General features: G+C 40.5%; 4 protein-coding genes across 4 annotated transcripts; 2 read left to right on the top strand and 2 right to left on the bottom strand.

The window, feature by feature from the left end:
• Positions 1 to 8,930: 8,930 nt before the first annotated feature.
• On the top strand, positions 8,931 to 11,213 carry ATC70_000530 (uncharacterized protein; the record flags this gene model as incomplete). Its single annotated transcript, XM_064819944.1, has 1 exon — positions 8,931 to 11,213. One exon carries the CDS (start codon positions 8,931 to 8,933, stop codon positions 11,211 to 11,213), a length of 2,283 nt encoding a protein of 760 aa, XP_064683864.1.
• Positions 11,214 to 11,667: 454 nt separating this feature from the next.
• Positions 11,668 to 15,487, top strand: ATC70_000529 (uncharacterized protein; the record flags this gene model as incomplete). Its single annotated transcript, XM_064819943.1, has 5 exons — positions 11,668 to 11,796; positions 11,875 to 11,973; positions 12,036 to 12,279; positions 12,341 to 15,169; positions 15,225 to 15,487. The coding sequence occupies 5 exons, from the start codon at positions 11,668 to 11,670 to the stop codon at positions 15,485 to 15,487; spliced, it is 3,564 nt and encodes a 1,187-aa protein (XP_064683863.1).
• Positions 15,488 to 15,981: 494 nt separating this feature from the next.
• Positions 15,982 to 19,859, bottom strand: ATC70_000528 (uncharacterized protein; the record flags this gene model as incomplete). The annotated part of the gene is made up of 8 exons (XM_064819942.1): positions 15,982 to 16,119; positions 16,176 to 16,314; positions 16,373 to 16,731; positions 16,787 to 17,706; positions 17,782 to 18,351; positions 18,413 to 18,650; positions 18,708 to 18,998; positions 19,206 to 19,859. 8 exons carry the CDS (start codon positions 19,857 to 19,859, stop codon positions 15,982 to 15,984), a joined length of 3,309 nt encoding a protein of 1,102 aa, XP_064683862.1.
• A 1,942-nt stretch (positions 19,860 to 21,801) lies between these two features.
• PYK1_1 (Pyruvate kinase) lies at positions 21,802 to 23,922 on the bottom strand (the record flags this gene model as incomplete). The annotated part of the gene is made up of 6 exons (XM_064819941.1): positions 21,802 to 21,985; positions 22,041 to 22,504; positions 22,566 to 23,225; positions 23,288 to 23,430; positions 23,486 to 23,722; positions 23,790 to 23,922. The coding sequence occupies 6 exons, from the start codon at positions 23,920 to 23,922 to the stop codon at positions 21,802 to 21,804; spliced, it is 1,821 nt and encodes a 606-aa protein (XP_064683861.1).
• Between the last annotated feature and the right edge of the window lie 1,672 nt (positions 23,923 to 25,594).

Genomic DNA, 25,594 nt, shown 5'->3' with positions numbered 1-25,594 from the left:
GCTTTGGAGTTGCGTACTTACTTTGTTATTGTATTTGTTGATTGTTGATAATAGAAAGGAAAAATTTCGGTAACTTGTCTTGTATTTATATACTTGTTGGATCCAACAGATAACCTCATCAAGCTTATTGTCTTGTTGTGTAACTTTTTCTTTATGCTCACAAATGAACAATTTACGTCATGTTAGCCACAAAGCACTTCTCACTCGACTGTATCGTCGTCATAAGAGAAACATACAGGTACGGTAATGTAACGATATACAAAGAGCTGCTTGTTGTATCTACAAACGAAGCGTATGTTTTACAAAGAATTTTCTCATTCAGATTCCTTGGGTTGCATAACATTGCATGCAGTGCTTTTTCTATCGTCTCTCCTGTTAATTAATAATGACGATGCAGCGCTCTTGAGCCTCAGGACGCAAACTTGAAAAGTCAGCATACGTTTGGATACTGAGAAATATGCTAGCAAAGTTGTCTACATACGGATCAGACAACACAGCTTGTTTACATAACACGATGCCCTTTGAATGTTGATCATGACGCTATTGTGTACATCAAATTTGGCAGAACACAACACTAGATCTAAAAAAGAAAAAAAATGTGAACATTATGATGGAATACTTTAGAACAGCAAAACACATATGCTTTACTTGTACACTGTATTCTCTAAAGAAAAAAGTGACCTGATGGTGCTTCTCGTTGCACATTTAAAAGCGTAACCATCATTGCTGCTTTTGTTCACCATTGTCAAGCTTACCGAAATTGATACTGTTGAGTATTGCATCATGATAATAATAGGATAACTGTTAATAGACATTACGTTCAAAGGAAACGAACCATTGCAACCTGGCCAAACTATAGAGAAATGCCTTTGATATTGGTTCCCGTCAAGAAAATTCCACGTTTAGCGATCAGGGTTTTCCTTATAATAAAGTACGATAAAGTTTTTAATGCAATTTCCAGTACAAGCAAGTTCAGGTTATTTAGTAAAGAAAAATAAATGGCAGGCATTTGTGTTATCAAGAAGCTTTGAGCGTATCAAGCTTCATTGTTCTTTGGTAGATGATCAAAGCTGCGGTCCCCACGTTTTCTTGCCATAAACACTGTTAACTCTTGAGGAACGCTAAAGCTCTAACGATGAAGCACTGATATACCTGTCTGGTGCTCTCGAATTCGCACGAGCTTGTCTTGCTGCCATATAAATGACATTCATAATAGAGAAACACAGTGTGCCTCAAGCATGACAACGGTTATACTGTATTTTTAGATACAAACCGCCATCAGGTATATACAGCAAATCAAGTAACTGTACGGTTTATTGTAGTGTGGCTCATGATAGTGGACATGCATCACAAAAGACCATTATGCTAGTGCATATACTTATTTGATCCATATTTGCCACGTACTTTGCATCCAGTATTCGTAAATAAAAAATAAGCACAGCTTATCTGCTGTGTATCATCTCAAAGCAACATTGTATAATTAGCAGTGGGTTTCCACTAGTTACCACCATAATGTATACCCTACATCACTTTTCTAACGCACAATTAAAAAGCAGTAGAAACTCTTCCAACAACTACTCAACACTCACTCCCATGATGCTACAGTTTTCGTTTGATAAAACTGCAATAGCATCTGTAACTGTCTTAAATCAATGGAAAGGAAAGGCTGAAATATTAATGTTACAGCTTTCGCAGTAGCATGTTCCTAGAACCAACTTTTACGAGGGGGTAATTGGATGTTTAATTGGAAAAGTTGCTGTAGAAGAGAAATGAACAATTTTCGAAATAAGGCGATTTTGAGCAAAGACTTTGATATAAAACCTGTTGAATACTGTGAATTACAAGTAATTACGAGGAACGGATTGATAGATTAGGTATTGGAAAACGTTATCTTCAAAACCACTTGATTATAAGATGCTTTGTTGTGGTTTGGCAACGAGACAATATAGCCGTTGTTGTGCTGCGCATTTCAGCTGAGGCTGGCCTTTTAGCACTGAAATCTATGGGAATTGACGAAATAGCTTCGATTAAAACTTCAAACAATAGGGTTTTTTGGGCCTACATAATGAACGGTGCTAAAGATGGAGTGCTGCAAATTCAGTGTATTCTTCTTCCCTTGAAAAACCTTCACAAGATATGAAAATCTGGCCGTTTTGAACAAAACCCGGAAGTAGACTATCGAGTGTAGTATTATTTGAAACACATTTTTATTCTGCACCATATTACGTGAATAACATAACTCTATTTTTGAACTTTGGACAAACCTCCTGCTTAAAGGTGGTAAAAAAAAATAGTAAAATACAGGATTTTGAGCAAAATCATGACGGGAACATACATTTAGAATTTGAAATGTCTATCAAATAATAAATTCTAAACAGAGCTATTGAATGGTCTTTGTTTTGTGCGAATCCGGTGAGTATTTGTCGAGATATGGCCAAAAAAGGTATCTTGCAAAATCATGGATTTTTTTTCTTCAAAATTTGCCTGTGATAGCAAGCAAAAAATTGGGTGACCTTTTTTTGGTCAGGATAATATTGTCAATATCTCTTGATAGAGTTTTGCCAGAGCTTCAAGCAATAGCTCATTCGATGGAAAGTCTTTTGATCTACAATGTTTAGTAATGCGTAACAAAATGTTTTGATGACAGATACTAATTAATCTTTAGAAAACAGTCAAAAAATTGCAGAAACTATCTCATCAACAATCAGTTAGACAATATGCACCAGACGCTTGATATGTATACCATTTTATTTCCCTTTGAATTCTTTACAAGTTTCATATAAGTTTGAAGGGGTGTTTACTATCAAGAAACGCGTGATTTTAAAGTCGATAGATTTTGGAATCCCATGGATCATCATTCAGAACAATAGAAATCGAATCTCCGCTGATCTTTAGCACGTTTACACCACATAAGTATGAATTTGAGTAAGAATTTTAAGAATCGGAGCGTACAGAAAGGGCAATTTTGGTTTTGGATATAGATCATCTTTGAGGAGCAAATGTATTATATGTTGTATAATACGGAATGTAATGTAATAACTACTTAAACGCAGCTTGATTGAAAACCGAAATTCATCAAATAGCGCTCATTCAAACTTATACTATCTGAATTTATTAATAAAGCGCTCAAATGTACATCAACAACCATTTAAACATACTAAAGTAAAGATGCACGCTTATCTCGCACATCGTGTGAATGAATCACTCTTGACCACATTGTATTCAACCACATCCGTGATGGTCGCAATAAATAATGTTATCGTTATCCAAATAATAAAATCAAATCAATAACAAGCATTGCGGAATTTGAGGCTTAATAAGACTAAAATTCACGGAAAAAAAATATATAGAAAACAATAAAGTCAACTTGATAAAGGTATGTTTATTATCAAACTGACTGGTGCGTGTAAAGTAAACAACTGAAGTATTGTTGTAACTGTCTGAAATACGTGAGAATGGATATGTATTTTTATTTTTCAGTCAAATCAGATCGAGAGAAAAGGGAAGGGTGAATGTCTACTGCTATTTATATGTATGATTTATGGATTGCTTACACACCCGTCTAGAATGGTGTTCTCATGCTAAGTTTTAGTGTCAATCCTCACTTATGCTAAATGGTAATTATTTCAGATATAGATGATCAGTCTAAATATCTTTAGTAGCTCTTGGCAACGTTAATTACTTACATTCCTTATCTGCTATCTTTTGACATATAGAGAATAGCTTATCGAAACTTAGCTTATGTGAATATCATGATTATCGTTTACATGTTGAACAGCTTATTTACATATGCTCCATATGTGCATAGTTTATTGCTCAATTCAATCTACGACATTATGATTCAGGAACAGTTATATGTGTGAATACAACAAGTATCTCTACTACTGGCCAGCAGGTAGATGATCCTTCTTATATACTATAACAATGGATAAAAGCTCTATTAATTAGACTAACAAATAAGTCAACTCAGATCAACTAATGTCTAATCATGCTAAAAGACAACTCCAGCAAGCTAATCATGATTTAGCTCTGTCTGGATGAATAATTAGACTCTCATCCGAAGTACCCTGATCTATCCTTTCTATAAGGATAATTAATATCGATCTAGTAGCATGTATCCAATAGGTACAGTCTCCTTAGTCTATATCAATAGTATATATCTGAGTGTATATCGCTGAGCATACATCTTTAGCATGTATCTGGATATATCGCATGTCTATAGCATATCGTATGCATGTCTATATCATGTCGACATGATATAGTACAAGTCTTCTGTAGTACATAAAGTATATGTAGCTAGTATCACGGATATAAGCATGTGTCTTATAGCGTGGATCATGAAGTGCACATCTGAAGCAACAAACTCTTATTGCATTAATCTTGGTGCTTATCCAGATATGGTAAACATCCGTAGTCAATGTCGGAATACAAGTATAAGTCTATAGCGCCATCCATGTCCGTGGCGCCATCTATAGCCTATATCTTATATAGTATGAATCTTATAGTACTAGCGTATCTGAAGTCCATATCTTCTTATAGTATAAATCGATATCGTACTATACATCTAATCCAGTGTACATACAGTTTATATCTAAATCTGGTAACTGGATGAACTGTCGGAATGCAGATCATAGTGGATGTATTCCACAATAGATGTTTAACATTATGGATAGACTTTAAGTTTAGTTTTACGGTTAGGTGTGGCGTCTCTCTTGTGGAGAACAATCAAAAGTGACATGCTAACCTGATGAGCATCTAATTTAATCCGAGCAAGTCATTAGCTTCAAATTTGCATAATATTATTGACGCTCCAGTGTCCAGATTACTGTAATCGCGCATCTCAAAAAGCAAGATCTGAGCCTTGGAACTGGAATATACTTCATCTATTACTTGGAAGTTGAGTTTTCTACAATGCAGAACACCTGAGTCATCTGATAGAAGTGTAATTTACTTACTCTTCTGGTAGCGCAACCCACTACGCCGTCGTTTTAGGTCGAATTCTGTTCATATCTAGCCATTTTCAAGCACGAGTAACTCATGCCATAAAGCGTTTTGAGCGCTTGGAATAGCACCACACGCCTCCTCTTGGCCACGCTTTACTTCCTGTTGCTTTATCTCAATTTTTTTGAGTCATTGCAAATTCATGAAAATCATCGTTTTTCCATGAGTATTAGCAAGAGAAAATTTTTGGAAATCAAACGATCGCGTTTTTCACGTCAAAAGTGAAGACTTTTCCTATGATACATATTGAATCAAATTGGCCGCAAAGATGAAACAAAACATTGGAAGCTCTTTCTATAAAACTTTCATATGCTAAATTTTGACATATTCACAGAAGACCTGTTTTCATATTTTTGCAAATCGCTCATTATTTTTGGTCTGAAAGCTAAAAGTGATTAGCACCATTCGATGAGGCTTCTTTAAACCTCTAGAGCTGTATTAAAAAGCTGGGCGTGACAACGACAGTTTTCATTGTTAAATTTAACAAAAACGTTTAAAGGATGTGAGGTCAAGTCAAGTTTGAACACAAAAATACCATTGCACATATTCAAATTAAATTGCCGCAATTACTGCTGCAACGGTACAGGACTGAGACCAAATCAACTAGCCGTGACGTCGGATAGGACGCCCTCTCATTGTTCCATACTCCTATTTTGTTCCCTTTTTGCAAAACGCGTTTAGTATCAAACCATGGCTCTTTTGGAAACCGTTTGATTGGTATTAGCAATGTAGCTTCTAATAGCATTGTCTTGTGCTGTTAGAAGAGCTTGATACTGATTCTTTGAAGTGGAATACATCAGGTACCATTCGATAACGAGCATTGGAAGGCGTAGAATTAAGACTAATTGAATTTGTTTGTTAGGGTTTGATTATTATTATTTTTTTGCCTGTTTGACGTGGATGCTGCTGCCATTACTTCTCTGTCATCTCTGCTGCCTGCTTCTTTGGTTTATCACGTCTGGTGGTTGCTTCTTTGACCTTTGTATAGTCTCTGCTGGTGGCGTTCGTTCCTCGGTTTGTCTATGGTGCTGGTGTTGCTGCTATTGCTGCTAATATGGTCTTTCCTGGTCTACTGTGTTTGGTGCATGCTCGTTCTCTGGTCTATTCATGGTAGTGGTAAGTGGTAAATATCTTTTTTCTTTTGGTCGCGATGATATAAAACTTCTTTGAACGCTTATATTATTGCTTCCTTTCTCGTGATAACGCATTCATGATGTTTGCCTTGTTGCGCTTTCTTTTTCTTTTTTTTTTCTTTTGTTGGTAGTGTTTCCTCTGTAACTTTACAAGAAACAACGTTAGCCATTATGTTGTACTGCAAACTTATAATACCATTGTTGCTTTTGCAGTTGTGCGTATTTGTGCCATGTTGCTTTACATCCGACTATTACTACCACCATGCATGTTGCTCATGTATGCATTTTTGTTGCAACAGCAACGAGCTTTTTTGAACGTCTCTGATGTTGTATTTGCTATACTTTTCTTTGAGTACTCACTTTGTGTGAGTATCCCTTTTTTGCCTACCTACTACTATACTCCTATTGTAGTATGTTCTTTTCTTTTATTATTATCATGTTTCTTTGAAGCATACCTTTTTTTACGTTGTGTGGATGTGCCTATCCCTGAAGCTCAACAAGACTCTATCCGAGGCTAGGAGGTAGATAGGCTGCCTCCACTTGGTTATCGCTACTTACTTTAGTGATGATTGAGGGTCTCAATGCCAGAATTTAAAGCTAGGTGGTGTAAGTAAGGCATGCTCTAGCACCTGGGGGAAGTTTGATGATAGCAGCGGCTATATTGCTATTATAGCGGCGCTTAAAATTTTGCCTCACATCAGAACAGGGGGAAACCCTCGCAAAATTTTTTTTAGGTCAGCGGAGTTTTCAAGCAATCTGATTGGCTCAGAAGCTCAGGGACCGAAGGATTCTAGCTAGTTGATTTTCTGTTGGGCTGTCATTTATAATGAGTATATGTTTGTAATAAAAGGGTATCTAAATAGATACAATTTGAAGCCTTATTTATTATTTGAAAGCATGATGAGATATTGTTGTTTGATCTGGCTTCCGTTACACAGTTTCATATAAAGGATGTACTGCATATTAAATCCATCGTGAGGGGAAGTTCATACTATTATAATAGGTACTATAGCATTACACTAAATACTATTCTCAGGTCCTCCCAGAGTCAATGCCCCACCAAACATGCGTCGTTGTTTATCATTGATTTCCAACATGCTTCCACTTCATGATTTGCTATCTTTCGTCTCATATCAGATTCTAAATACACAAAAATGCTTTCAATTTCGAGGCTTGAGTCACCGAAATCAAACTTTGTAATATTGATACTAGAGCACTGAAAGTAGCATGATACTAAGCGAAATGCTGCGAGAAAAAACGACAGTTTAATTGAATTACAGTTTGGGTGGGTCTTTGCTAAGGAATGATGAGAAACTAATGATTTTCAAAATAAGCTAAATTTGAACCATGACTTTTATATGAGAACCTGCTAATAACTGTAATAATAATGAAACAGCTACCCAGAAGCAATTTGATTGAATGCCGGAATTTATCAAATAACACTCATTTATATTCATGCTATTTGAATCTATTGATAATAAAACGCTTAAATGTACATAAACAATTATTCAAGCTAATATTCTTAACGACGATTTGCTCGACTTAACTTGTTGATCGATACTAGGCATGTTGGTGCTTCCTGCTTCCAAGGCTAAACGACTGTGGCATGATTTGTTTAACTTCAGGAAGATTTGCAGTTTAAGATATACTACAAATTCTCTCCCCTGCTTAAGAATGCTATGTCAATTACTACCACACAAATCAGGACTTAAGATAGTTGGTTTATTTTCAATTTTTCTTTAACGTTTGTTGACTCCATCGTAGAATATGGCTGTTAGTCGCGCTATATGCGGCCCCGACGAATTTGCCTTGCCCATCTCAATAAATAACTGTAACTATGCAATGTGTCTATGGTCTATGCTCCAGCAAGTAAGGCAGCAAAGTAGAAAATGAAGGATTTAGGTTGAATTCATGACGGTCTCAGGTTTGCTTTGAATGTCGCGAACTGTTTTCAGTTTTTATGGTTTGGTTTAGCTGAAAAAGTAACAGGTATATTGAACTATGAACGATAGGGATAAAAACTAAAGTAGGAAATCAAGATATTGCTTATTTTACGATTCAGTTGATGACAATATTCATACTAGTCTGTAAAGCCGCCCCCAAATTCTAGCAGTGTGAGTTCTCAGATCCTGATGTATAGCAATAATGTTAAGTGTATACTCTCCAAATCTTTCGGAAATTTGAAGGATGCACTCCCCTGAAAATATCACAGGTTCCATTTTGGCGTGATGGATTGGATGGTAATTGGATTTGCAAATCAACGTTTACAAGGAAAAGGCAGAGAGGAAGTGGGCATTGTCAATCAAAAAGAGATATAGTTACACTCCTGCATTCATCAAACAAAATAAGACACACCATGTTTGTTGTTGATGAGGGTGAACCCCGTGTAACATAATGATGATGTGAATTACACACTAAATTATATTGAGTTGGCCACATTTCGCTCGCTTTCTTTTTTTTTGGATACTTTTACTCTCATAAATTTGAAATATCACAACAGTATATACTTAAGGTACATTCATCTTAACATAATCATGTACATGAATAAACAAATGCTATCTGCGTATATTTGTGTATGTGCGGTCTTTTTTTTTTCACTTTCTCTCTCTCTCTCTCTTTGTGTGTGTGTGTTTTGGACCCCTTTCTTTTTTCCCTATTTATAGTGTTCCTTAATTTTTCTCTTCTTTTGCCGTTTTCCTTACTTGTTTTTCATTTTCCTTTGTATACTACAATATTTAATATCTATTTATTTTTCTGCTACTCATTATAGGATACTTTTCTTGACTGTCTGCAACTATGGCAACTACAGCAATAGATCAAGTTGGGCTTCCAGACAAAGAAGTCCAAAAACTATTTCAATTTCATGATTCTCTATCGGATGCAGATCTCACAAGCCTATTCCCAATAGTTACTTCACAGCTATCAAATTGGCTACAATCCATTCATTTGGCAGTGTTTACACTGGAGCAGAATGTGCAGAGACAACATGTACAAAATCAAGACTTGAAGCCACTGGAATTAGCAATGGAAAGACTAGAGCCATTTATTCAAGCATTACCAGAGATCAGCGAATTGATTCCAACAAATAGCGCATATATGACAACCACCAAAATCCAATCAGAATGGTCTAGTTTGCAGCATTTTCTGGCATCCGTCAAGAAACTCGTCTTTGCATCGCAAGAAACTTACTCTGTCGCATCAACCTTAAATCAACTCCTTGCTCAAATGGACGATGTATCTCTATTGATGTTTGATTTTCAGGAGAAAAAGCATCATGCAGCTGTGCCGACGTCATCTCTATCGGAAAGGGCCGGTAGTGAAAGCACAAACAGCTTTTACAGTGATAGTGAAACGACCAAGCACAAGGATGATCAAGCCATGGCGGATTTGGATGCGGTATTCGAGCCCTTATTCAACACAATGGAACACATGTACCACCGTATGGCGCAACAAGATGATCCGATATTGCAAAAAAGGTTTGACAAAGTTAAAGACAAATGGGAATCATTGCAGCATGAGCGAGACGAACTGAAATGGGAACACAAGGAGGATCGCTGGCTTACAGTATTTAGAAGAGTGGCAGATCAAGTAGATGTCATGATCGATGGACTGGACCGCTCCGTTGTCCAATGCTACTCATTGATTCAGCACATGAGAGATTGGCAGGCTACTCAACTGCCAGCAACACCAACATCTGCATTTGACAAGTTCTCAAAGGCATTAAGGCTACATCCCAAGGCGTCTCCACCAAACACACCTCCGCCAGTGGATAAGGAGAAGTTTAGATCTGTTGAAAAGAGCTTCGAAGCCAAGTACAAGTACTATACACCTAGCATTGACCGCATGCTGGCTATGCTCGGCAATGGCATTTCCGCAAGAGCATCACGAGACAACCAAACATCACAACGCCATGATTCCATGCTGCAAAGATGGCACCATTTGAAAGAAGTAATGGATGAGTTGCGAATGAGGGATCTGGCAGAGACAGAACGCATGCTATCGTCATCATCATCCATATCTTCAGCGTCCAGTAGCCCCACTGATTTCAACAGCAATCATAGTCGATGGCGAGGCATACGATACCGCACGCCTGAACCGTCTAATGAAAGACATGAATGGGGCCGTGTACGTAGTGTTACCCCAAACCATGCCTTGGGCCGATCCTCGCCTCGCAAGAGTATACCAAACAGCCCGCAAACAGAATATTATCAGCAATCTCTACTTAGAGGCAGTATATCCGATTCATCATCTGTTGGATCATCACCTCCACCGAAAAGACAAACAAAAACCCCAAGACCGACCCGAAATAGCAGCACATTAACAACGCAACAAGAGGATTTCTACGATGCAGACGAGAGGGATTACGGCGTCGATTTGATGAAATTAAGCAAAGCCAACACAGCTACAGCAAACAAAAGATCTCCCAGCAGTCTGGGAACACGGCCTGCAACAGCGACAGCAGCGACACCAAGATCCAAAACACCCAATCCACCTACACATAGGCGCTCAACAGCAGGAGCTGGTGGCGTACGATCCAAAAGCAGCATGGGCGATATATCTACACGAACCATGTCGCCCAGTTTTAGTAAGCGTTCGGTCACGCCTTCACTGATACCCAGACCAAAAACACCTACTAGCCGTTACGGACAACAACAAAAGCTACCACCAGTTCCACCTATACCAAAGTATGTTAGCCACAGAAAACCCGACATATCAATAAGAGATGATTGTATATATCGACCAGATCCGAAAGACGCATTGGATGTGGAAGTAGCTCATATTGTCAATGCAAGTCCAATATCTATTCAATGTCAAAGAGCACAGCCTGGGCGATACTATTTTGGAAACGAACTGAGCATGTCTTCGATGGGAGGCAAAAAGATGTACACTTGCAAACTGATGACTTACGCTGATCGGCGAGGAGGCCAGTTCAAGAATAATAAGGTTTTGATCCGTGTGGGTGGAGGATGGCAGGATCTTGAGTTCTTTTTGCTGGAACATAGCTCATTGATGGCCAGTGATGTCGTTGTACGATCTTTTGGTGCAACTGGTAACACAAATCATGGCTGGCGAAATTAAAATCTGTACTATAGTGTAAGCATCTAACAATAAATAAAACTCTGTGTAATACTCTCCTGAGAATTCCTTTTAACGTGTAAAGTCATAATGAACCAAAACGGTCGTCATCTACAACATCTGGCATATCACTCAGCATCCGTACAGTCAACGATACGCCTCTCACGAATCCAGCATTGCGTACTGAAGTAAGATATGCAAGAGATTATCTTTTTCTTTATGTCACTGGGTCTAAAAGTCAAAATAATGCTCATCATCATTGCTGTTGTTGCTGTATTGAACCTCTTCTGAAACAAGTTTCGTCTTTTTTTCACTGGAACTCCTATAACCCTCCCCACCCATCTTGAGGGTTTTCGTTTCTTTTTCTTTTTTAACTTTCCTTCTTATATTCGAAAAAAAAAGGTACAGCATCTCTCAGCATGGTATTGTCACACTACTAACGCGCTCATTTTACAGGATGTCACAACCTCAATCTCAACAGCACCTGCAAGCTCACCAGCCTGTACGCGAGCACTCTGTTGAGACTATTCGTAGAAATAGTGAAGTCATGGGCAATCTTCGTAAATTGATGGTGGCTAACCGCGGTGTAAGTATTGTCATGGCAACCAAGCGTTTTCTCCTTCAGATCAGACGCTTGATGAGATTTAACAGGATTGAATTATAGGAAATTGCTATTCGTTGCTTCCGTACAGCACATGAGCTATCCATGAGAACAGTGGCCATTTTCTCCAATGAAGATAGATTATCTATGCATCGTTACAAGGTGAGTCAGAAGTCGCAATATTTTCTAAGGGTTTTGACACTGATGGTTTTGTTTTTACAAAGGCCGATGAATCTTATCAAATTGGCCAACTCGGCCAATTCAGTCCTGTGGGTGCTTATTTGGCTCAAGATGAGATAGTAAGAATTGCAAAGGAGAGAAATGTATCCATGATTCATCCTGGTTACGGCTTCCTGTCGGAAAATGCTGAATTTGCTCGTAAAGTTGAAGCTGCTGGCATCACATTTATTGGTCCTTCTCCCGAAGTCATTGACAGTTTGGGCGATAAAACCAAAGCAAGAACTATTGGTAAGTGAGAGCACACGTGTGTGCAAATCTGAAAGTGTGGTATTTACTCTATGAAAATTAGCCATGAACTGTGATGTGCCTGTGGTGCCTGGTACGCCCGGTCCTGTCAGCGAGTTCAACGAAGCCAGAGCCTTCATCAAGGAGTACGGATTTCCCATTATTATCAAGGCTGCCATGGGCGGTGGTGGTCGTGGCATGCGTGTTGTTCGTGATGAAGCGTCATTAGAGGATTCTTTCCACCGTGCCAAGTCTGAAGCACTCTCTGCCTTTGGTGATGGTACCGTGTTCATTGAGCGTTTCCTCGATAAACCTCGCCATATCGAAGTCCAATTGCTTGCTGATCGTGCTGGTAATGTTGTTCACTTGTTTGAACGTGATTGCTCTGTTCAACGTCGTCATCAAAAGGTGGTGGAGATTGCTCCCGCCAAAAACCTGGATAACAAGTGTCGCGAAGCCATTCTCAATGATGCCATCAAGATTGCCAAGGCTGTCAAGTACAAGAATGCAGGTACCGCTGAATTCTTGGTCGATGATCAAAATCGCCATTATTTCATTGAAATCAATCCTCGTATCCAAGTTGAGCACACCATCACTGAAGAAATCACTGGCATTGATATTGTTGCCGCACAGATCCAAATTGCTGCTGGTGCATTGCTGCCCCAACTCGGTTTAACGCAGCAACGTATCCGTCAAAGAGGGTACGCCATTCAATGCCGTGTTACTACGGAGGACCCTGAAAAGGGATTCCAGCCTGACACAGGAAAGATCGAAGTCTATCGTTCTTCAGGCGGTAATGGTGTTCGTTTGGACGGTGGTGCGGGCTTTGCTGGTGCTGTTATCACTCCTCACTACGACTCCTTACTTGTCAAGGTCACTTGTACTGGTTCTACTTATGAAGTGGCTCGCAGAAAGGTTGTTCGCGCCCTGGTCGAGTTCCGTATTCGTGGTGTCAAGACCAATATCCCCTTCTTACAACGTCTTGTCACTTATCCTACTTTCATGACCGGCAACTGCTGGACCACTTTTATCGATGACACGCCTGATTTGTTTGAATTGGTGCAATATCAAAACCGTGCTCAACGTATGCTGGGCTATCTAGGTGATGTTATCGTGAATGGATCTCAAGTGAAGGGCCAAGTAGGTGAGCCTACATACAAACATGAGATTGATGTCCCCGTCTTGGTGGATGCTCAAGGAAACAACATTAATCCCACCACTGCTGCTCCTGATGGCTGGCGTAAGGTACTGCTGGATCAAGGCCCTGAGGGATTTGCAAAGGCCGTTCGTGCTTATCCTGGTGTCTTGATTATGGACACGACATGGCGTGATGCTCACCAGAGTTTGTTGGCCACGCGTGTCCGTACGATTGATTTATTGCGTATTGCTCAGACCACAGCTCATGGTCTTTCCAACGCCTTCTCTCTAGAATGCTGGGGTGGCGCTACATTTGATGTTTCTATGCGTTTCCTTCACGAGGACCCTTGGGACCGTCTTATGAAGTTGCGTAAGGCTGTGCCCAACATTCCCTTCCAGATGCTACTTCGTGGTGCCAATGCGGTAGGCTATACCTCTTATCCTGACAATGTCATCTACGAGTTCTGTGACAAGGCTGTCAAGGCTGGTATGGATATCTTCCGTGTCTTTGATTCTCTTAATTACGTTGAAAACATGAAGCTCGGCATTGATGCTGTCAAGAAGGCTGGTGGTGTAGTAGAAGCTAGTATCTGTTATACTGGCGACGTATCGGACAAGTCTCGCACAAAATACACATTGGAGTACTATGTCGACTTGGCACAACAATTGGTCAATGAAGGCATTCACATCTTGGGTATCAAGGACATGGCTGGTTTATTGAAGCCTGCTGCGGCTACCTTGTTGGTGGGCACATTGCGCGAAAAGTTCCCTGACCTTCCTATCCATATGCACACGCACGATACTGCTGGCACTGGTGTGGCTTCCATGATGGCTGCTGCTGCTGCTGGCGCTGACATTGTTGATGCTGCTATTGATTCCATGTCTGGCATGACTTCTCAGCCTGCTATGGGTGCTCTTGTTGCTGCTCTCGAGCAAACCAACATGGGAACTGGTATTAGCATGAAGAATGTGCATTCTCTCAATTCGTATTGGGAACAAGCTCGTCTCTTGTACTCTTGCTTTGAGGCCAATGTTAAATCTGCCGATTCCGGTGTCTATGATCATGAAATGCCTGGTGGCCAATACACCAACCTGATGTTCCAAGCTCAACAACTCGGCTTGGGCACGCAATGGATTCAAATCAAGAAGGCCTATGCTGAAGCCAACAAGCTTTGCGGTGATCTTGTCAAAGTCACTCCTTCTTCCAAAGTGGTGGGTGATTTGGCTCAATTCATGGTGTCCAATGGCCTCAGTGGCGAAGAAGTGGAAGAGCGCGCTTCATCTTTGTCTTTCCCTACATCTGTTGTTGAGTTCTTCCAAGGCTATTTGGGTCAACCTTATGGTGGCTTCCCTGAGCCTCTTCGTTCGAACATTATTCGTGATTTGCCCCCTATCAATGGTCGTCCTGGTGCCACTTTGCAGCCTCTGGATCTTGGCCAACTCAAAGCTGAACTAACCGCCAAGTATGGCAACAACATTCGCGACTACGATGTCATCTCTGCTGCACTGTATCCTCGTGTATTTGCAGATTACCGTGAAACTGTCAGCCAATTTGGCGATCTGTCTGTCATCCCTACTCGCTACTTTTTGTCCAAGCCTGAGATTGGAGAAGAGTTCCAAGTTGAGATTGAAGAGGGCAAGACATTGATCATCAAGCTGTTGGCTGTGGGCCCATTGAATGACACTGGTAAGCGTGATGTCTATTTTGAGTTAAATGGTGAAGCCCGTGTTGTTGGTATTGTAGACACTAATGCTGGTAAGTTGTGGTTGTCATGAGATGGAATGCATTTGACTTATTTGGCCTACTTTAGCTGTCGAGGTTGTTACTCGCGAGAAGGCTAATCCTGGCAAGCTTGGTGATGTCGCTGCTCCTATGTCTGGCGTCGTTATTGAAGTTAAGGCAAAGGCAGGTCAGTTAATCAAGGCCGGCGATCAAATTGCTGTATTGAGTGCCATGAAGATGGAAACTGTGGTAACTGCTCCCATCTCTGGTAGAATCGACCGTGTTGTCGCTCAAACTGGCGATTCATTGAACTCTGGTGATCTGGTCATTCAAATCGTTCAGGAAGAGTAGTTGCCTACTATTGAAATCATCTCTATTTACGCATCCTCATCAGCTTATTTCATTTAAATAATAAATCGCCGTCCTTTCAGTCTAAAAAGCCAGTTTTTGTAGAAACGTATAACGTAGTTAATTGAAGTATTACCATCTTGACACTAGTGCAAACTATTTTTGAACTGCTATCACTAGCGTCAAGATAATAGTAAGCGATACCCCACCCATATACAAAGTTGACTGATTTACTCTTGTTGTCCACATTAAATCTCAGGGCCGTAATGATAGCGTGAGGCATGTTGATATGCATGATGCTGCTGAAAGTTTTACTAGTTTCACCAAACACTTGACTGGACTCAGCAAATTCTATGTGGAGCCGCTTGCCATGCCGCCTTAGATCAACATTCATGCATTGAGCTTGAAAACGATTGGCAGCAATACTGTCCACTGCATAAAATACAATTACAAATCTGGATGCTATCTACAGTATAGTGGTTCAAATATACAGGCTTTTATTCAATTGAGGAAGAATGTGTGCTCAACCAGTTAACCTCATCCATAATGCGGGTGGCGATTGTGAGTGGATTCATGAATAAAAAGTGGTAATCACTGATGGATCTGTTTGTATCGAGTCCCAAATATGTTGGTATCTAAATGACAGCAAGTTAGTGTCGCTCATGATACTCGAATCTGAGCCAATGCTTACCTTTTCTAGCGTGGACTCTGTGTTGCTTGTATCAGGAAAATATGTAAATAGGATTGGGATCTGCTTTCCAGGGTTATATCGTTGTAAATCTGCTGTTAATTTATCGAGTCTTTGCTTGTTCTCGCTCCAGTACATGTCACTATTGTGTGCGTATATGTTAGCTGTCTTGTTATCCTATACCTTCTTGTCAGTCTTACATTTCTTGTGGCGTTTTGCATTCTTTAGACTCAGGCAATGAGAATATGATGGCTCCTGCTTCGTCCACCCATTTACTAGGCAATTTACTACTAGGCGTGATCATGCGAATGGTGATATCGAAATCTTGGTATCTGTCTTTTCTGCTGTGAAATTCATTATCAAGTCCAAACTTCCTGCTAAACCAGTTGGATGAATCAAGTTGCTCGTCATCCGGTACATTGACAAATAATTGCCATTCTGGCTTGTCTAGGCTGTCATATGTTTTGGCTCTTTGGAACATTTTGTCTCTAATACGTGGGTAGATGTTTAATGAAAAGTCTTCTGTTCGCCATATAGCTGCTTGCTGGTCTTGCAAAGGCTATAGCACGGAAGTTAGAGATTGCGCACCCAAAGTACCAAAGGTTCCCATTTACCTGCTTCACATCTTCCAGCGCGTATTTTTCGTACAACATGCATTTACTGACTCTTTCACGGATGCCTTCAGGTGTGGAATGCAAAGGCCTCATCATAGACAGGTTCAAGGACGAGTACGGGTTTTGGATACCTACGCAGAGGTTGAAATGCCACATGCGATGACGCTCCATGGCCTTTGTATTTCGCTTGTCAATGCGCTCCCGCACACGATGAATGAGGGGCGTGAGTTTGTGTTTGATGAGCGTCTTAGCCCTTGAGATACGGTGGCGATGTATTCTATCTTGTAACTTCTCAATTTTTTCACGGTGCAATTGTTCCAGTCGAGCGGCTTCCTTGGCTGCTTTTTCTTTACGTAGACGTTCTGCCAGTTGCTCTGCCAGTTGTTGTTGCTTGAGCCTTTGTTCTTTTTCATGCTTGATACGCTCTTGCTCTTGTCTAACTCGCGCTTCTTCTTCCTTTCGTCTTGTCAATTCAGCCCTGATTTGCTCCATTTCGAGTTGTTTCCGTTCCTGCTCCTCTTGTTCCTTTAAAATGCGTTGTTGCTCTTGGAGTTTCAGAGCCTCTCTTTCCGCTTCCTCCTGTCTCTTCTTCTCTATAGCCGCTTCGACTTTTTTACGCTCACGATCCAGTTGTGCTTGTGCTGCAGCTGCTCTGCTACGTATAGATTCTAGCTCGAGTTGTTTCTGCTTTTGCTGCGCGGACTGCAGCGAGTCACCAGCTCTTTTGAAAGTGGGTGGTGCTGCAGTGGCCTTCATCCATGCGTCGGCTGGTAAAGTATTTGTGGATGTCATCATGTGTGTGTCATGGATAGCACTTGAAAGTGTATCATTAGCATTGATGATATCACGGAAGGATCGTCCATCTTTCTTGGGTTCAACGAGGATCATGGATTTTGTTTGTGGAGGATTCGACAATGGTTCTAAGTCCTTGAGTTAGCCATTTGGGGGAGGGGGGGGGAGGGAAGATCGCTAGCGATGCAGTGTGTATAACAAACCTCTAAAGACAATCATATTGGTAGGAGGGCGCTTTACGCCAAAGCAGATGGTGGGGTTTTCTAGCGACATGTTCACAGGAATAGCGTACAAGTCCAATTCCTTTAGCAACTGCTCGATACTGTCATACGCCAAAACACGACGTACGTGTTCTACTGGGACATTACTCACTCTAGCCATGTAGGCAGTGTTCATGGCTTTCAGAGCGCCTTTGCGAATATCAGAAAAGTGGCATTCCATCATACAGGCCATTAAGAAGGAGGTTTGGTTGTCAGCAATCATCTTGAACAGCTTGGAATAGTAATTTTGGCTTGCTTCAATGTTTTTAGGCTTGTTACGTCTGGATGAGGTTTCCATGATTTCATTGTTTCGTTGCGATAATGCGTGTAATTCAAGTGCTCGCTTCATGTAAGGGTGCTTGAAGATGTGGATGGGGAGTGTCTGTGCTTGACGGGCAAGTTCTTGGTCTCGAATATGGCTGATGAGATGGTAAGCACGGAACTCTGCCTCATTTTCGCACTCGATGCCTTCTTCTCGCAAGTCGTTGTAGAATTCTGTAAGACTCAGCAAGACTGCAAAATATCCATATGTGAGCATTGTGGTATGATTCTCGCTGAGTGCACTCTAGATTACCTTTGTTCAATTGTTCCAATTCTTGTTGCATGCTAAACCCATCCACCTCGCACATTTCATGGAGACACATGATGTGGAATCGAGCGATGCGTTCATGGGCAGCAACAGCTGTGACATCTCGTATATTTTGCAGTGTAAAGTCTTGACGAATCGAACGAGTGCGATCACGCACAAAGGCATGGCACTGCTCTAGTTTGTTGTTTGTCAATGTTTCATCAACCAAATAGTCCAATGTGCTCTGCGTGTCCATGTGTAAATCGCTTGCTATTACTCATGCTGCGTCCTTTCAACTTACCATGAGAGCGGCTGGAGTCCTGACATCGGACGGTAATGGTTGTTCAACACCGGCAGCTGATCTTCGATAGGCTTTGACACATTTTTCAGGATCCACGTTTCCATCTTGGTCTTTTTCAAAAGGTTCTAATAAGTTTTGATAATCCCTCTCTGCAATCTCGAATGCCGGGCATTTAGCGATGCAGGTACCACGGAAAGCAACAGCCTCCTCCAAGGTGGTGGGATTATCGGGATCAGGCAAAAGGCCGTTTTTAATGGCTTGTTGTCTTTCTTGTACACGCATCTTTTTCAACTAGAGTAATAAAAGTTAGTTAATACACAATGTTGATAAATACTAATAGCTTATTTTCCACTTCAAATCTTCTTCTTTTTGTGTTTAAACACTGGCGCCAATGAGTATATACATAGTGTACCCTTCCCGAAACGAACGAAACGGTGCAACAGTTGCATGCAAAGGGGAAAATTTGAGGATAGAAATGGAGGAAAAGGTAGTACTAACTTGATTATACAGATCGCTTTTATCGGTGCTGCCAAAGCGCTTTGCTCTTTCGGCAGCAGTGATTTGGCCTACTTGGTCTACTGACTGAGGTGTGTTTTTCGTACGTTGCACTTGATGTTGACGTTTTTGGCGTGGTGGATGGGAATGTTGCTGTTGCTGTTGATGAGCAGAAGATGCGTTTTGAGTAGGCATTGACAGGGAAGGCGATTGTTGTTGAGGCTGCTCCTGGTTTTGATGTTGATATGAACTAAATGGAGACTGGCCACTAGGACCCCAAGTCTTTCGACCTCTATTACTCGTACTGTAAAACGCAGTTCCTCGGCCACGACCTCGACCACGTTGATTAGGAGTCGTGCGGCTTTGGTTATCATTTGTTTGCTGGCCAAAGAAGACCGAATTCTGGTTCTGATGGTCGTTCTTTTGCTGTGTGGGAGGAAATACCAAGCTTTGCTTGTAATTGGTGGCAGGCTTATTACCAAATACGCTTTGTGATGATTGTGCAGCAGCAGCACCAGAGAACATTTGGTTTTGAATACCTGTGTTTTGACCAAAGACGGGCGAGTTGTTTGATTGCAAAAACACAGATTTCTTGCCTTGATTGCTGTTCATACGTTGATTGAAAGGTGATATTTGATTAGACTGTTGCGCAAACATGCTGTTGAATGTGAAAAAAGGATTGGAAAACCACACTCGCTCTCAGATTAATTTACTCCCTGCTTGTGACGCGGTGGATGATGAGCATGATTTGAGTGGTGCTTACATGATACAACAAGCCCGGCAAGATATAGAAGTGGCAACCGCACAATTGCGGTATGAACATTGCTACAGACACTGTGCGGCGCGAGGCTGCTGTGGAGTAGACTAGTAGATCGCATTTTGAAAATTTGTAGGTTTTTTTGCTCCCTCTCCTCCAGATTCGCAGAGGATTCCCTCTACCTCGAGGTTGCACAGTCGAAAGACCACGTAGCCTAATTTGGAACGATTGTGGAGTATTTACATGATGATAAAGTCACCAAAAAAGACGAAATAGATAGGGACATTGGCGTAATCATGCCATGATGGTACTTTCTGAAATACATAAAAAGCCTCTTTACATTTTTGCTCTTTTTCCAAGTTGAGAAATACCTTTTTTCTTGAAGAATTGATTTTTAAATCCGAGATTCAATGTTTCTTTGCAAAGATCAGATCAGATCATAAAGTTAGATTCAGAATAGAGTAAAGCGCATGTAGAATAATGAGAAAAAGTAATAAATAAGCTAAAGTATCTGTCTATAGAATGAGCACCAGGTTTATAGTTGTCCAACTATTGAGTATGACAAATAAACTGGATTAGATAGAAGATAGACTAAGTAAATCAGAACATAATAAATTTATTGTCCCTAGACACTTCTACAACCCTAATATGAAGACTGAGTTGCCAGGGATTTGCCAGGCATGGCTCATATATAATTAGAGATTATATATCAAAATACTACCAATCAACAATCAAGTTTCTTCTAGCATTAGCTATTATTATTACTTTTGCGATATTAGCCAAAGGTCTGCGGCAGCGCGAGCCACCTGAACGTAAGTTTGTTTCCTGACCTACGCTTCGCTTTGGTGGAAACCAGCCGAAGAGTTGAAATGCCCATCGTAACATAATCAATTTATGGTCCCTAGACATTTTCAAAGTCTCAAAAAGGAAAGAAGTTGATCTAGCAAGTATTTTGATAGACTAGCGTTATTAAATGTAGAGCATAAGAAAAATAGCATGGCTAACTATAGTACTGTATAATTTGCCACCTATTTTTAATACGCTTCAAAAGAATCTATTACTGTATTGCCTTCATGGTTAGAAGGGCATTGAGTTTGCCAACCTGCCCCACCAGCCGCTAAAAAGGTTCAAACTCAGCCTCCTGTTCTACTCCAGATTGGCCAAATTTTGGTAGTTTCTCGACTTGATCGAACTATTTTATTGAAATCGACTATATAAACTGTACTGATCAACCGATGTTTCCTTAAGCTTTATAACAGTACTTTTCAAGGCGCATCCAGTGATACCAAGTAAAACAGATGCTTTGTATAAACTTAATGAGTAATGTTGGAAAATATGAAATTAGGTTTTTGGCTAAAATGTCAAAAACTTACATATAAAGGTTTCATAAACACAGTTTTATGGGTTGCCTTGGATCAAGAGAAGCATTTTGAATTAATACTTATCATAGAAAAAGTCTTCATTTTCAAGGTGAAAAACGCGATTGTTTGGTTTTCGTCGAAAACCATGAGGGGTACCTCATGGCTTGGAATCGATTTTTAGCCATGTTTTTTAGATCCCCAAAAAGTTGAGCAAAGGCGTCAGGAACTTTCTGTTACTCGAGTGCAATTGTTTGGCGTCGTTCTGGCGGCTCAGAAAGGCCTACATGTCAAGATATAAAAAGGCTTGGACGTTGTCAAAGTTGAATGTGTTTCATGCATTTGCTTGTATATATCTAACCCAAATGCCATCAACATATCATGCAAATCTGGGTAAACGTTCATCTCAATCTCTGATTTTTTTTATTGTGGAGCCGAGCTTACAACAAAGAATTTTATTACTTGATTATTTACATGTTTATATCTAATTGCTATTGATAGCATTCAGTTCTTCTTCTTCCTGTTTTGAGTCGCTTATCTCTTGCTCGGTTTTCTCTGCGTTTTCCTGGCTCTCATCAGCCGCAGTAGTGATAACATCTGATGTCCTTTGCTCATTCTCATCATCACTATCATCGCTTCCGCTGCCTAGACTACCTCTTTCATCATATCTACATGCATTCAACATGAGCAGCTAAACCAACTAGATTATACGCAATAACTTACCTTTCGTTTTTGATATATTTTGGGTCAAGTACAGCACCAGGAAAGGTATAAAGTCCATCTCTAACGTACGTCCAAATCTTGTTTTCGGTATGCTTGGCCTGATTTTCGCCTGCAATCTCTACTTTATTGCCATTTCCCTCACGACTCAAGCGAATACTCTCATCACTCAGTGCACTACCACCAGGTAACTTTGGGTGTCTCAGATCCCATTTGAGCATACGGCACAATTCAGGAACAATGACATCGCTATCACCGAGTAACTGGATATCAAATGTCATGTGAGTAATTGGTGTACGGTTGATGAGAATTTGAGGCACACTGTGAGGTATCTGAGACATGATTTCTGACACAGGCGACACCTTGAGTGAAGAACCCATCACAATCAAAAGATCTACTTGTTCCGTATCCACAGCTAGCAGGTTGTCAAATTCAGCTGGTAATTGCTCACCAAAGAATGTGATATCCTATCTCAGAAATACAAAATGAGCTTGCATAATAGGCAATCTACATCAGAGGTCCACTTACGGGTTTCATAATAGACACTCCCTTGTTACTGCGTCCATGGTCATCGTCGTCGTCTGAATCGTCTGGACGCTGCTCAGGCTTTGCTTGCAGGCATTTTGGACAGGGAGGCACCTTTTGAGCCATGATGAAGTCCTCGATTTCTTTGCCATCCACTTTGTATCCACAAGTAACACAACTAGCAGTAGCGAAGCTTCCATGGCAGTTGACAACGCGCTTTATATTTGTTTTATGCTCCAGAGTATCGATATTTTGAGTGTAATTTCGAAGCAGTTTTCCCTTGTCTTCCACTAATTTCACAAACAAATGGCTGGGACTAGGCTGATATTTTGCAGGATAGAGCTCTTTGGCGAATGAATAAAAGATCTCTGGCGATTCGCGAAAGTATTCAATATCAAACATCTGCTGAGGATCATCCAATTGATATTCTTCCAGTCTCGAGTAGATGCCCTTTTCTGATCTGAAATCTGGGATACCGCATGACACAGATACGCCTGCACCTGTCACAATCATAATGTTGTTGGCCTTGCTCAAGAGATTTGCAACATCGTCTAGTGTATTCACATAGTCTAATCTACGTCTCTTGCGCAAGTAGTGAGTAATGACCTTTTTCAGGATTGGAAGTAGCTCTAAATCCGTAGCCAACATGGCCGCCTTGGGATGCTGTCATGGTATTACCAGCGTTAGTAATACGGCACACTCCACACTTACACAGAATACTTTACCATATAAATATTAAACGCTTCCAGCAGTTTAGGGATTGGAACAGATTGCTCAACGACATATTTTTCAATAAACTTCATCAATCCCATCTCTCTTGCCTCGTCTTGCAGTTTTTCCATTTCTTCATCAGTGAAGGGCTCCCAAGCTAAAGGATGGATGTTAATTGAGCATTGCAGTCAAACAGGCATGATGCTACTTGCCAAGTTGATATTGTCCGTCGTCTTCAGGCCCATCGACATCGACATCACCCAAGCTGTCTTCCTCCACATGAAATGCAGGGTGTGACAGAATACCTTGTTCAATCAAACTGTCGTCGCTATCACTTTCACTGTTACCGCCTGAAGCCCAATCTTGATCTGACTCTTCATTGTAATCATCAAATACATTGTCATTGATAGACAGTGATCCTGTAGGTGCAGGATCGTCTTCATTTGTCACTGAAGAAAACACTTGAATAACAATGATTTCTTTAATTAATATAGAATTGCAGCGTAACCCCCTTACCTTCCAATTTTGCCTTCTTAGATAAATGCTCTTCACTTTCTTGTTCATTCTTATTATGCTCACTGGAGAAGCGCTTCTTCATAGGAAGACCTTGGCTGCTACCCATGGGCTGATTCTCATTTTCCCCATTCATAATGTTATGTAATCAAACTTAATCTTGAACTATTGGGAAAGAAGCGATTCAGTGTGGTGTTTTCTTGAATATTTTTTTTCTCATTGGCAGTCTCGAAGAGCTACTCTCCAATGTGGGTCTGATTCGCCAATGAGATTATAGCCTGCAGTCCTGTCAACATGATAATAATCTTACGTTTCTTTATACTAAATCAACGACTGCAGTTCTTAACTTGATTTCACCCTCCCCACCGAATTCCACATCACAATCGCCATTGCTCGAATCAAAGCTGAGATACTTTAGGGATTTACATTTGATTGCTGAAGTCTGTTGATCTTTTTCCTTGAATACTATCTTGAGAGATGCTGAAAGAGAAATCTACCCAGGATGTTTGTTGGTAGATACATCAATCAACATACTATCAGAGCCCTTTTCAGGTAATAACAACTGCATTTTCAGAAAATTAGAGCATTGTTTTCAGGCAAATGTATAGTTTGGATAGTAGATGGCGCTTCGGGCTGATAGCCATCAGATAAACATGGCGAAAGCTCGAAATGCCTCGAATTAAGAGCCATTGAATCTAATTAGCAGCTGATACCTGCTTCCATGAGATCTATTCTGACAAGCTCTAAACTTTTCAATGTATCAAAAGTAGCAGTTCTTCCTCGTTTCATGTGATTAGCAGTTAGTTTGAAGCATTCAGCAAGAAGTGCCGCTTGAAGCAAGTCCACAAGTGGTACTGGAGCAGCGCATTCTCCATGATGGTTTGTGTGTTCAATATCCAATTTTTTTGTAAGCAATGTCCCAAATACATTCAGGCGGCTGACAATAATCACAATTTGCTTTTTTCTCGCAATGGGACAATCTTTTGCTTAAAAACTTGTGTAGTTGGTCGGTTTTGTCTTTATGTATGTCCATCTCATTTCTGCAGCCGAAATGCCTATTGTCGCCACCAAATTTTTATAGTCGATATGTGCTGGTTTCGTGCTAGCAATCTTCTGTACCTCTCACAAGAGGCAGACCCCAGGTGGAATTTATTCAAGCGAGGCTGGATTGTGGCTACAGTATTTTTTTTAGCGTGAAACTGACTAGACGAGTGCACCCTTTCAATGAGCTGTTCAATTCTTGAATATCGATCAGGTTTCCTCCGCTGTCAGAAAGCGTTGATTCGGTCAAGCTTTCGAGTTGATCTAGCTTGTTGAAAATAAAAGCCAATGAGTCGATATCACTGTTAAAGAATAAGGTTGTAAGGGGTGCTTTGAAGTGGTAGAGTAACGTGGCTTGTGCGGTAGTAAATGGTGTAGTTGATGATATTTGCTTCAGTTTGAGCAATTTCAGCTGTGAGCGTTGAACCTCTTACAGCAATATACCCACTTCATTTGGTTCTAAGCATGTATTAGTCACTCTAATATTGGTTGTCATCATCTTGATGGAGAGGTCTTTAAAGTTTAAGTGATTCCGTTCGGTAAAAAACGATATTTTGACATATTGTACAAGTGAGCTTCATGCTGGATTTACGGCAAGATGATGATTCAACCTAATTAACATAATCTCATGGAATATCTCTATATTATGCTTGAAACTACTCAATTGAGATTAATAAAACTGAAAAGAGGAAGGCATAGCTTTAAATATTTTACACAAGTTTTTATTTTAGGATGTAAAGATATGTATTCATAAAGCAAGGAAACGA

The sequence above is a fragment of the Mucor velutinosus genome (assembly GCF_035048745.1).
Source record: "Mucor velutinosus strain NIH1002 chromosome Unknown tig00000041, whole genome shotgun sequence".
NCBI lineage: Eukaryota > Fungi > Mucoromycota > Mucoromycetes > Mucorales > Mucoraceae > Mucor > Mucor velutinosus.
The sequence above is the reverse complement of the archived record's forward strand: the minus strand, read 5'-3'. Positions and strand labels throughout refer to the sequence as shown.